Source organism: Carcharodon carcharias, chromosome 12 (genome assembly GCF_017639515.1).
Source record: "Carcharodon carcharias isolate sCarCar2 chromosome 12, sCarCar2.pri, whole genome shotgun sequence".
Taxonomy (NCBI): Eukaryota; Metazoa; Chordata; class Chondrichthyes; order Lamniformes; family Lamnidae; genus Carcharodon; species Carcharodon carcharias.
Genome location: NC_054478.1, coordinates 146,835,038 through 146,848,623, shown reverse-complemented (window position 1 = coordinate 146,848,623; position 13,586 = coordinate 146,835,038). Strand labels below are relative to the sequence as shown.

The window sequence follows — 13,586 nt, the reverse complement described above, 5'->3', positions numbered from 1 at the left end:
ATATTCCTTTAAAAAAGAAAAGTTTTAATGGGAGGGTGGGTGGGGGGGTGGGGTGGGGTAGGACAAAGGATTACAAAAATGTTTTTAATTTTAAGCAAAAAAAAATACAATTTATCGACAGCCAACTGTGTTTAGACACATAATAAAACTACATGACATTTAAGTGAAAGGCACCAATATATTGAGTGCTAACATACAAGAGCTGCAAAGGGCCAAGGGTGATGCAGCTGCTCAGCAGAATAACAAATAGGTTCTGTATTGTGACATTTATAATATCGAAACACTTTTTCATATGCTGCGTTATACACAAATCTTTTTTGTAAAGTATTGATTTAATACGTAAATAGCTCAAAAAGTTGAAATGTTTTTTTTAAACATTTTTCTTTAAAAAAAGAATTATGTCCCAACTTCAGAAGATTCAGAGTGAAACACCAAGTGAGTCACTTATCCGATGGACAGCTCCTGTTGGTGTACAAACAAGCTGTAATATTCCTCTCTGGCCATTGCACCTCAGTCTCTGGGTGCCCATGCTCCACGGTGAATGTCTCTGTCTTTCAATTAATACTTAGCAATTGGTTAAAATGAAATCCTCAGTAGAAGGCAGCTCCTTGGGAATGATCTCCTTCATCATAAGGCTTCCAACGCACAGAGCAGCCACAATGGTGTGCAGTGTGCTTAAAAACTGTGATCGCCACTAAGAAAAATGGCTCATGATTATATCAGAAACGTCAACTCAAAAAAAAAACACGCTGCATTTTTTATACAAAAATATAAAAGTTAATATCTTTTTACAGAGCAATAGAAAATCGATCACCAAGGAACTGTAGTTGGCGACACCATGATACTTGAGATATGATAGCATGAGGTTACAATGAACGTGCGACTTGGGTCGAACGCTTGTCTGTTGGGGCTTCAGCACTATACACTAAACACTGTCAAAGGTTTAGGTTCGGCCTTCCCCGGTCCAAACAAGTCACAAGAGTTGACCAGCCCAGTGCTCTCAGCAAACAAAGCAGGAGGGTGCCCAGTGTTCCACTTCCTCAGCTTGAAGCTTCTCCCTGTTGGAGGAATTGGAAACGTTGTTATGAAGATTTGAGGTGTCCCAGGAGGTAAATGTTTGAAACGAGAAAGGCTTTGCCATTCCCACAAAGGGGCAGGCAACATTGATAAGCAGGGCCTGAATTTGTAGGACACCTTACAGGCGTCCCTCAGTAGCATCTCAAAAACGCTTCCAAATTATCCCTATCAAAGGAAGCACCCTAGAGAAATATCAGAGCCGCAGTAAGATGGCCCAACCCCACTGTAGTGGGGTGGAATGTAGAATGGGTATACCTGCATCGGAGGTGGTTACATGAAGGTTCATTAGATTGGTCCCTGGGATGAGGGGGTTGTCCTATGACGAGAGGCTGAGTAAATTGAGCCCATATTCTCTGGAGTTTAGAAGAATGAGAGGTGATTGCATAGAAGCAGACAGGATTCTGAAAGGGCTTGATAGGGTGGACGCTGAGAGATTGTCTCCGCTGGCCAGGGGAATCTAGAACTAGTCTCAGAATAAGGGGCCGATCATTTAGGACCGAGATGAGGAGAAATCTCTTCACCCGAAGGGATGTGAATCTTCGGAATTCTCTACCCCAGAGGGTTGAGGATGCTGTTTGGTAACCATGAAGATGTCTGGAGACTTGTATGGTTAAACATAAACCATTTATTGGTAATTGATAACTATATACATATCCAAGGAGCTGCCAATCATTGGTGCTGTCTCTATGTCAGCTCCTTCCAGGTTCTACTCCACAGTCTACCACCATGTGACTCTTTACATCATACCGTGGGCAGTACTGTTCTCCAGTCCCACATTAACCCTTAATCTGCCGAACACCCTTATACTACCATTGTAATATATCATGCTCCTTTGTTGAATAGGTTTAAGGTTGGGATAGACAGATATTTAGTCTCTCAGGGAATTAAGGGATATGGGGAGTGGGCGGGAAAATGAAATTGAAACCTAAGATCAGCCATGAATGGTGGAGCAGGCTCAATGGGCCGCGTGGTCCACTCTTGCTCCGATTTCTTGTGTTCTTGAATATGAGAGAAATTGCCAGAGGTCCATGCTCTGAATATTGGGTGTTTCATGCTTAATTTCTTCCCCTCAGTGACATCATCCAAAAGCATGGCGTTAACTTTCACCCGTACGCTGAAAACACCCAGCTCAACTCACCACCACCTCACTCGACTCATCCAACGTTGCTAGTTTATCAGGCTGCTTATCTGACATCCAGTACTGGATGAGCAGAAATTTCCTCCAATTAAATATTGGGAAAACTGTTTTCAATCCCCACTGCAAACTCCGTTCCTTAGCTCCTGACTCTGTCCCTCTCCCTGGCAACAGTCTGAGGTTAAGCCAGTCGGTTCACAACCTTGGCGTCACAGTTGATCCCGAGTTGAGCCTCTGGCTTCATATTCATGCCGTCACTAAGGCTGCCTATTCCCACCTCTGGAACATCACCTGGCTTCACCCCAGTCTCAGCTCATCTGCTGCTGAAACTCTCAACTGTGCCTTCACGCCCTCTAGACTTTACTATGTCAACACAGGACTCCCACATTCCACCCTCCGTAAACTTGAGATCGTCCAAAACTCTGCTGCCCGGGTCTTAACTCACAGCTAGCTCCGTCCCTCGATCACCCCTGTGCTTGGCTCCCCGTTAAGGAAAGCCTTGATTTTAACATTTTTGTCCTTGTTTTCAAATCCTTCCATAGCCTCACACCCCCTGCCCCTCCCTATCTCTGTAATCTCCTCCAGCCCCAAAACCATCCGAGATATCTTCGTGCCTCCAATTCTGCCCTCTTGTGCATTCCCAATTTTAATCACTCCCTCTTTGGTGGCCATGCCTTCAGCTGCCTGAGCCCTCAGCTCCACAATTCCACCCACCCCCCCCCCCCACTAAATCTCTCTACCCCTTTCTGTTCCTTTAAGCCATGCCTTAAAACCTAGTTCTTTGACACAGCTTTTCACCACCTGTCCTAACAGCTCCTAATGTGGGTCGGTGTCAAAATTTGTTTTATACTGTTTCTTGTGGAGCACCTGGGGATGCTTTATTACATTAAAGCCTCGATATAAATGTAATTTTTTGTTGTATGGGCCCATGGGAGATTAAATGGGCCTACAAGCAAAGGAGTAATGTGAAGATGCTAGGCATTCAGAGTCTGAGTCAGCCTCTATCATCCTACTCCCCATGGTTTTGAAGTGATGAGTTAAAGGTAGTCCATTTCCTCATTGTAAAATTCCACCCGGGTGATGTCACGGATGTAGAATGCTCCTGCTAGGCGCCACCTCCACTCATGAACTTGCTGGAATCTGATGAGGACAGGAGGAGGAGGGGGGCAGGAGCAGGAGCAACATCTGGTGCCATGCCAGCACTAATCACAACAAAAACATGGTATCCAAGGGCACCCAAGAGGCACTAAGTCAGGTGTTTCTCCCTTTCTAAAGTAGGATTATGTGACAAACACAGCTCTCCAATTTCACATATCTCTACATCACACACGTAGGATTACGTAGGCGATAGGAGAAAGACCATGCGGCCCAGTCTATGCTAGTGTTGAAGCTCCACTCGAGCCTCCTCCCAGCTTTTCTCAACTAACTCGATCATTGTTAACCCCTCCCCCCCCACCCATCACTTCTCCTTCTTCTGCTCGCCTATCTTACCCTTAAATACATCTGTACTATTCGCTTCAACCGCTCCCTGTGTGGTAGCAAGTTCCACATTTTCCCCACTCTCTGGGTGAAAGAGTTTCTTCTGAATTCCCTAATGGGATTTCTTGGTGACTATCTTCTATTGATGGTCTCTAGTTACGCTCTTCCCCACAAGAGGGAACACTCTCTCTGTATCCTCTCTATTCAAAACTTTCATCATTTTAAAAGTTTCTATTGGGTCAGCCCCTCAGCCTTCTTTTCTCAAGGGAAGAGAGTTCCAGCCAGTCAATCCTTTCCTTTTATAAATATATACCAGTTTTGTTACAGTTTTAAAATGATGTAGCATAATATCCCTATTTACAAAAAGGAGCCAAAACTGTTATCAATGAGCTTCAGCAACAGAAGTTACAATGGAGGCTTGGGCAAGTGGACTAAGGAGGGAGGCAGATGGAAATTAATCATGATCAGCTCCCCCTCTTTGGAGAGTGTACATACAAGTGAACATTGGGCTGAGCGCAAGATCGGATCCACCTGGAGCACTGCAACGAGACTGCCGACGCTGTGTGTCCAGGTCACACAAGAAGACAAGCTCATGGGCAACTCACTGGAGCTAACTCAAGTTAGAGCACACCCCAGGGAAGGAGCAACGTCTTGGAGTGGAGAAAGGGGGAGAATTGAAATGGGGAGAAAGGAGTCACTTCACCCCAACACCTTGGGCCCCTGGTACCCTGCCCACTCCAGATGATGCACTGCAACCTACGATTAGGGAAGGGTATGAAACCTGCAAGGGTATATACAGTTTTAGAAATACATTTTGAAAATGCAGGGCAGTTAAGGAGAAAGGTCAGGGGTGATCCCTGGTCTGTGTTAACTCATCTCAGACAGGGTGGCAGAATAAGTGCCACAAACAAATCTGATTGTTCCTGTCTAAGGTGGGCAAAGGAAAGTGTCAACCACCCAAACAGTTTACAAAGAAAGAGGCAAAAATTATTCCAAGGCAAAAATAATGTTTTGCACACCAGCATTTGTGATTAAGGTGACCGTAAACTACGGCATCGTTGGTGAGTTTGAGCTACGTAACAGCTGCTTGTGGCTTCCACCTCGACAGTGGGGGTTTGGCATGTAATCCAAGATGCAGTGCAGTGCTGAGGGAGTGCCGCACCACCGGAGGGTCAGTGCTGAGGGAGCGCCGCACCACCGGAGGGTCAGTGCTGAGGGAGCGCCGCACCACCGGAGGGTCAGCGCCGAGGGAGTGCCGCACCGTCGGGGGGTCAGTATCGAGGGAGTGCCCCACTGTTGGAGGGTCAGCACTGAGGGAGTGCCGCACTGTCGGAGGTCAGCACTAAGGGAGCGCCGCACCGCCGAAGGGTCAGCACTGAGGGAGCGCCGCACTGTCGGAGGGTCAGCACTGAGGGAGCGCCGCACTGTCGGAGGGTCAGCACTGAGGGAGCGCCGCACTGTCGGAGGGTCAGCGCTGAGGGAGCGCCGCACCGCCGGAGGGTCAGCGCTGAGGGAGCGCCACACCGCCGGAGGGTCAGCGCTGAGGGAGCGCCGCACTGTCGGAGGGTCAGTACTGAGGGAGCGCCGCACTGTCGGAGGGTCAGCACTGAGGGAGCGCTGCACTGTCGGGGGGTCAGCGCTGAGGGAGTGCCACGCCATTGGAGGGTCAGTGCTGAGGGAGTGCCGCACTGTCAGGGGGTCAGCTCTGAGGGAGGGCCGCACTGTCAGAGGGTCAGTACTGAAGGAGCGCCGCACTGTCAGAGGGTTAGCGCTGAGGGAGCGCCGCACTGTCGGGGGGTCAGAGCCGAAGGAGCACTGCACTGTCGGGAGGTCAGTACAGAGGGAGCGCCGCACTGTCGGAGGGTTAGCACTAAGGGAGCGCCACGCCATCGGAGGGTCAGCGCCAAGGGAGCGCTGCAGTGTCGGGGGGTCAGAGCCGAGGGAGTGCTGCACTGTCGGAGGGTCAGTGCTGAGGGAGCACCGCACTGTCAGAGGGTTAGCGCTAAGGGAGCGCCGCACTGTTGGGGGGTCAGCGCTAAGGGAGCGCCACGCCATCGGAGGGTCAGCGCTGAGGGTGCACTGCACTGTCAGAGGGTCAGCACTAAGGGAGCACCACGCCGTCGGAGGGTCAGCACTGAGGGAGTGCCGCACTGTCGGGGGGGGTCAGCGCTGAGGGAGCGCCGCACTGTCAGAGGGTCAGTAATGAGGGAGCGCCGCACTGTCGGAGGGTCAGTACTGAGGGAGCACCGCACTGTCAGAGGGTCAGTACTGAGGGAGCGCCGCACTGTCAGAGGGTCAGCGCTGAGGGAGCGCTGCACAGTCAGAGGGTCAGTACTGAGGGAGCACCGCACTGTCAGAGGGTCAGCGCTGAGGGAGTACTGCATCATTGGGGGGTCAGAGCCGAGGGAGTGCTGCACTGTTGAAGGGTCAGTGCTGAGGGAGCGCCACACTGTCAGAGGGTCAGTGCTGAGGGAGCGCCGCACTGTCAGAGGGTCAGTGCTGAGGGAGCACCGCACTGTCAGAGGGTCAGTGCTGAGGGAGCGCCGCACTGTCAGAGGGTTAGCGCTAAGGGAGCGCCGCACTGTCGGGGGGGTCAGCGCTAAGGGAGCGCCACGCCATCGGAGGGTCAGCGTCGAGGGAGCGCTGCAGTGTCGGGGTGTCAGCACTAAGGGAGCACCACGCCATCGGAGGGTCAGCGCTGAGGGTGCGCTGCACTGTCAGAGGGTCAGCACTAAAGGAGCACCACACCGTCCGAGGGTCAGCGATGAGGGAGAGCCGCACTGTCGGGGGGGGTCAGCACTGAGGGAGTGCCGCACTGTCAGAGGGTCAGTACTGAGGGAGTGCCGCACTGTCAGAGGGTCAGTACTGAGGGAGTGCCGCACTGTCAGAGGGTCAGTACTGAGGGAGTGCTGCACTGTCGGAGGGTCAGTACTGAGGGAGTGCTGCACTGTCGGAGGGTCAGTACTGAGGGAGTGCTGCACTGTCGGAGGGTCAGCGCTGAGGGAGCGCCGCACTGTCAGAGGGTCAGTGCTGAGGGAGTGCCGCACTGTCAGAGGGTCAGTGCTGAGGGAGTGCCGCACCATCGGGGGGTCAGCGCTGAGGGAGCGCCGCACTGTCAGAGGGTCAGTACTGAGGGAGTGCCGCACTGTCAGAGGGTCAGTACTGAGGGAGCGCTGCACAGTCAGAGTGTCAGTACTGAGGGAGCGCCGCACTGTCAGAGGGTCAGTACTGAGGGAGCGCTGCACAGTCAGAGGGTCAGTACTGAGGGAGCGCCGCACTGTCAGAGGGTCAGTACTGAGGGAGCGCCGCACTGTCAGAGGGTCAGCGCTGAGGGAGTGCCGCACCATCGGGGGGTCAGCGCTGAGGGAGCGCCGCACTGTCGGAGGATCAGTACTGAGGGTGCGCTGCACTGTCAGAGGGTCAATACTGAGGGAGCGCCGCACTGTCAGAGGGTCAATACTGAGGGAGCGCCGCACTGTCGGAGGGTCAGTGCTGAGGGAGCGCCACGCTGTCAGAGGGTCAGTACTGAGGGAGCGTCGCACCTTTGGGGGGTCAGCGCTGAGGGAGCGCCGCACTGTCAGAGGGTCAGTACTGAGGGAGCGCCGCACTGTCAGAGGGTCAATACTGAGGGAGCGCCGCACTGTCGGAGGGTCAGTGCTGAGGAAGCGCCGCACTGTCAGAGGGTCAATACTGAGGGAGCGCCGCACTGTCGGAGGGTCAGTGCTGAGGGAGCGCCGCACTGTCAGAGGGTCAGTACTGAGGGAGCGCCGCACTGTCAGAGGGTCAGTACTGAGGGAGAGCTGCACTGTCAGAGGGTCAGTACTGAGGGAGCGCCGCACTGTCAGAGGGTCAGTGCTGAGGGAGAGCTGCACTGTTGGAGGGTCAGTGCTGAGGGAGCGCCGCACTGTCAGAGGGTCAGTACTGAGGGAGAGCTGCACTGTCAGAGGGTCAGTACTGAGGGAGCGCCGCACTGTCAGAGGGTCAGTGCTGAGGGAGAGCTGCACTGTTGGAGGGTCAGTGCTGAGGGAGCGCCGCACTGTCGGAGGGTCAGTGCTGAGGGAAAGCTGCACTGTCAGAGGGTCAGTACTGAGGGAGCGCCGCACTGTCAGAGGGTCAGTGCTGAGGGAGAGCTGCACTGTTGGAGGGTCAGTGCTGAGGGAACGCCACACTGTCGGAGGGTCAGTGCTGAGGGAAAGCTGCACTGTCAGAGGGTCAGTACTGAGGGAGCGCCGCACTGTCAGAGGGTCAGTGCTGAGGGAGAGCTGCACTGTTGGAGGGTCAGTGCTGAGGGAGCACCGCACTGTCAGAGGGTCAGTGCTGAGGGAGCGCCGCACTGTCAGAGGGTCAGTACTGAGGGAGTGCTGCACTGTCAGAGGGTCAGTACTGAGGGAAAGCTGCACTGTCAGAGGGTTAGTACTGAGGGAGTGCCGCACTGTCAGAGGGTCAGTACTGAGGGAGTGCCGCACTGTCAGAGGGTCAATGCTGAGGGAGAGCTGCACTGTTGGAGGGTCAGCGCTGAGGGAGAGCTGCACTGTTGGAGGGTCAGCGCTGAGGGAGCGCCGCACCATCAGGGGGTCAGTACTGAGGGAGTGCTACACTGTCAGAGAGTCAGTACTGAGGGTGTGCTGCACTGTCAGAGAGTTAGTACTGAGGGAGTGCTGCACTGTCAGACGTTCAGTGCTGAGGGAGTGCTGCACTGTCAGGGGGTCAGTACTGAGGGAGTGCCACAATTTGGTTGGTGTTGGCCTCTGGCTCAGATGTTAGAGCAAAGCTTCTCTTCCTTATCTCTCAATAGAATCCAAACCAGAACAAGTGGTGGTTCATCTCATTATCTTTTATGGTCACTTACTGATGGCTAACTGGCTGAGGGACTTACCTGCATAACAATAGTGGCTACACATCCTTGTGAAAATTAATGAGCTTACATTCATACTTCAAAAGTAATTCATGTTTCATAGCATATGAGAAGGCACCATAAAATGTAAATCTATATTAATGACAAAATTCCTCGGGATTACACTTTATAAATATTTTCCCACATTTGTTTTACAGAGTTATAGTTTCCTCACACAGCACTTGATCATTTTTTTCTAGTTTTTCATTTATTATTGTGCCTTGCTTAACACATTGTTTGTTTATTTATTTATTTTTCCCTTTTTTTGGTTTATTTTATGCTAGGAGGGTTCTTCCCCCTCTCCTCCTATCTCTTTCACCACACCTCCCCAATTCCTGAGAAGCAAAGATGTATTGGACAGAGAGTTTTGTTCATCTCTGGTAACGGCACCGAGAGGCAGGTTTGAAGGATGGGGTGAAGCATTGGCAAGCTCTCTTCCATGGCTACGTTAGGGTTAGGGTTAGGATCAGGGTCGGGGTAGGGTTTTAGGAAGGGAGCTCAGTGTGAATGGCCACCGAGATTACTGTTGGAGAGTGGACAGTTATTCCCTGCACAACTTTTGACATTCTGCCCTTGTACCCACCGAGCTGGTCCACTTTCTCGTTTTAATGCAATTTTCTTTCCCCAGCTTTGTCTATTCACCACAGTGCGCTCTTGCCTGCTGTTTCGCTCTGAGGTAATTGTCTACATTTCTCCTCTCCCCACTTTGAATCTTTTGCACCATTTGCTGCAAAGAGGCATTTCAGTGTTTAGCCTTGGTCCAAAGCTTTCAAGCCGCTGGCTTAGCAGCAAGACAGAGCCAACACTGTCAAACAGGTACCTGAAACAAGGGTCCGGACTTGGCAGGGAGTGGGATGACGCATCCGGCATTGCTGCGCCCCAAGGCATGTTAACATGGGACTTCAGTGGGAAGGTCCCTTCTCATTTTAACCACAGGTCTGACTAAGGCCCGGAGACGTCTGCACCACCCCCCACCCCATCCCAACCTACGTAGCGAGAATCCTGGCCTCAGCAGGGTCACGCCAGTGATTCAAAACTAGAATTTTTTTTTTTTTAATGACTCATTTTGAACCCAGCAATTTCATAACCTGGAGGAGCTGCTACTGGGGAGACTTGAACCAAAACCTCCATTCACACGGGCCAGACAACCAGTAGAACGCTCTCCTCCTTAAAACGTACCATCACAAGCAACATCACAGCCTGAAAGTGATACAGCTATGGGTTTGAATGGGCTAATTATTAAATATCTACGGTTTACTATCCAGGTAGAAACTCTGTCCTCACCTTGAGTCAAATGTCCTAATTCCAAGGTGCCTGACCTGTTGGAATTTGACAGGCGGAATTCTCAGTAATCGGTAGGGGTGAGAAATTTGGCTCGAATTGACATGAGGTGTTGTAAGTGTTCAGTTCTCCATTGGGGACAGCTGAGGAACCTATCACAGAACTGACAGGGTCCTTCTCGTAGTAACTGGTTGCCTGTAAGGGGCTGTGATTGGGAGATACTTTAAGTTTACTGTAGGGGGGCGGAGGAGTGAGGGGGCTGCTATCGACGAACGACAGTCCGGTTCTGACGAGAGATTCGCCGTGGTCCTGGTATTGACAGGACGCAAACATGCAGCTGCTGGCAGTGCTGGGGGGCAACCCCATCAGGAATTGGCTCACTGTGGTCCGCTGCTGGGCTGCCACATTGCAGCTGTACGGGAGCTGGTCACTGTTGCTTTGGTCCAGGTAACAAGCTGTGGAAACCCTGTCTTGTGAGGCTTGCGTCAACCTGCAAGACGACTCCGGCGCTTGGTGGCTCAAGCAATCTTGCGCTTGGTATGGCTGGGCGGGATCCTGCTGCCCGTTCTGCATTGGCAGCGGCCACTGTGGCACCTGCTGCAGTGGGTCACTCAAAGGCTGAACCTTCAGCTGCCCCGATAACTCCGAGTACCGGGGTCTTTGCAGCGTGGATTGCTGCAGGTTCCTCTTTAGCGACCGCAGGGCTGGCACCTTCTCCATGTTGACTTGCTCTGTGCAGCTCATCCTCTCCGGGGTACAGGTGATTTGTTTTTGGGGGCTATGCGAAAGGAAACTCTGTGGGTTAGGACGGCTACGTACGCTCATTGCGAGGGGATTCTGCAAGGAAGGTCCCAGCGCGTTCTGGACCCCAGGTTGCATTTCATTCAGGCTTGAATTTTGGAGTCCAAATGGCATTGCGTCCTGTGACCCAGAGACTGCTGGGTGTTGGGGGGCAAGCAGCATCGGATTCTGTGCTGTAGGCACCATAGGGCTCTGGGGGCAAGGCATCATTGGGCTCTGGGGGCCAGGCATCATTGGGGTCTGGGGGCAAGGTATCATTGGGGTCTGGGGGCCAGGCATCATTGGGGTCTGGGGGCCAGGCATCATTGGGGTCTGGGGGCCAGGCATCATTGGGGTCTGGGGGCCAGGTATCATTGGGGTCTGGGGGCCAGGCATCATTGGGGTCTGGGGGCCAGGCATCATTGGGGTCTGGGGGCCAGGCATCATTGGGGTCTGGGGGCCAGGTATCATTGGGGTCTGGGGGCCAGGCATCATTGGGGTCTGGGGGCAAGGTATCATTGGGGTCTGGGGATTAGGCACCATTGGGGTCTGGGGGCAAGGTATCATTGGGGTCTGGGGATTAGGCACCATTGGGGTCTGGGGGCAAGGTATCATTGGGGTCTGGGGATTAGGCACCATTGAATCCTGGTAGCCAAGTGGCACTGGATTTTGACAGCCAGGCATTGCCGAGTTCTGGGTGTCAAACCCAAATGGGTTTTGTTGGCTGGTCCCCATTAAGTTTACTTGCATTGGGTCGAAGCTGTCCTCTGGGAATTGATTCGCTTTCGAACTCTCTTTTGTCAGCATGTCCTCAACGCACGACAATATAAAATCGGAGGCGAGGATATCATTGAAATCATCTGGGATCGCAGTGTTGTCCATTTTCATTAAAGTCTCCTCCCATTGCTCCAACTCTTTGTTCTCCACGTCTACGTCCAGGTTTCCCAGAGTGTTGCAGAGGTCATTTTCATCAGTGCTCTTCTGAGACAGAATATCCATTATGGTGGAAAGTGGATCGTCCTGATCAAGGTTCATCTCCCCCTGTTCCGAAGAGTTTTTTCCACTATTGGCTTGCTGCCAGAAATCGCCGGGCACGTTTAAAACGGCAAAGTCGCTGGCAAAGACATCGTCAATGCTAAACTTTGATTCGCTGTGCGAAGCATACACCGACGGGTTCTGAACCATCATGGCGCCCAGAATCGAACCAGGGTTGATCCCGTTTTTACGGTCGGTGCCATTTGCCCCTGTGGAGACCTTCTTGCCACCCGCTCCTTTAGCCCGGCATGAATCCAGATGCCCCAAAAGCAATGCATTGGCGTCGTATAGAACTGCCTCTCCTGTGGCAAAATTGAACGGCAACTGCATGGACCTTTTCCGAAAGTGTTCCTCCCCTTCTTCATTCCTGAGGATAAATTGGTGCACAGAGAGACACGTTACTTGCTGTTTTTACTAACTTAGGCTAGTACCTGTGTAGCTTGCAGCCAAACAGTGCTCACAATGAGCAGCTACCACAGCGGATTGGAGACCCCTGGAGTCTGGATTCTGGAGTCTGGCCCAGAACGTACCAATGGAATCAAGACTTCAGGAGAGAATTTTTCCCAGTTGCTCAGATTTCAGACGCAGTGAGGAAACCTCTTACATCAGATTTCCATCCCATCAAACCTGCCCTGGGATAGGCACAACTCAGGTCCAACATAAGCATGCGGGTGAGATCAGCCATGATCTCATTGAATGGCGGAGCAGTTCGAAGGGTCAAAGGGCCCACTCCTGCTCCTGGTGTCCTCACCAGCTTGCTTACAGAACGTGAGAACCAGGAGCAGAAGCGGGCCATTCTGCCCCTCAAGCCTGCTCCACCATTCAACAAGGTCATGGCTGACCTTCCGGCCCGGGTTCCATACCCCTCGATCCTCAGAGCATCCAAAGATCCATCGATCTCACTCCTGAATGACTGAGCCTCCACAGCCCTCTGGGGTAGAGAATCCCAAAGAGCCACCACCCCCTGAGTGAAGAAATTCCTCATCCCAGTCCTAAGTGAAAGACCCATTATTTGGACACTGCAACCCAATAGTTGTAGAGTCTCCATCGAAGGAAAGGGGAGCTCTTGGCCCCTTGACTCTTTCTTTTTTTCTCTGGATGATCAAGGATAGGAGCTGCCTGGGACAGCTAGCGGTATGGCTTGCCCGAGAATCCTAAATGGATCACAGGATCTCCGCAGGAAACTTGGCAGGGGTGGGGGTCGGGGGGAAAAATACAGGTAGAAGAAACAAGCATGCGCTTTTTCAGGGTTCCTTACCCCTTTGTTCGCTGGTGTTAATCCAGAGGCAAGAAGGCACCATCCCCCACCCCAAACTAACACTCTTCTTTTTGCTCTAACAAACCCAGCATTCCAAGGTCTTCCCTCCCATTGGGAAACTAGTGAATAGCACCACAGGCTACTCGCAAGCCACCCAATTCTCTGTGTCGATTGCTAACAAGCGCCAGCGCGTGCCACATAATGTCAGACTCTCTAACCTGTCGCGCAAGAGCAAATCAAAATGAAATGCTGACCCAAGGAACAATTTGACATTCCACGAAGCATGCACTTACGTCAAGGGTCTTTGCTTGCTGATGATGGAGTCGGGTCGACCACCTTTGTAAACCAGCCGAGCATTCGCCTGAACCCAAACCCAACTGTTTTGCTTGGTCAGCAGTCTGAACACAGTCATTCCACTCTCTCCAGTTTTAATCACTGAAACAGGATAACATAGTGCGAGGTGAGACAAGGCTACTGGCCCCTTCAAATCACTCCTCCCAAAGACCAGCTGCACTCAGTTCAGACTCTACCCAGTCCAGCTAATCTTAGCCAGCTGAGCCAACAAGATTTCTCCCCAACAAGTTCAAATCAAGAAAAACTCAAGAAATCCATTCCATTCATCATTAGCTAATTCTTAGACCATAAGA

The 13,586-nt window shown here is 52.2% G+C and overlaps 1 protein-coding gene across 1 annotated transcript in view; it reads right to left on the bottom strand.

The window, feature by feature from the left end:
* Window positions 1-88: 88 nt before the first annotated feature.
* ahr2 (aryl hydrocarbon receptor 2) overlaps window positions 89-13,586 on the bottom strand; it is a 172,537-nt gene continuing 159,039 nt past the window's right edge. Inside the window, exons 9-11 of the mRNA XM_041201157.1 lie at window positions 13,233-13,374; window positions 9,870-12,048; window positions 89-1,058 (exon numbers count right to left, since the gene is read on the bottom strand). Coding sequence (XP_041057091.1) covers window positions 9,885-12,048; window positions 13,233-13,374 — 2,306 coding nt within the window. The 3' untranslated portion in view covers window positions 89-1,058; window positions 9,870-9,884. The remainder of the gene's footprint in view (window positions 1,059-9,869; window positions 12,049-13,232; window positions 13,375-13,586) is intronic.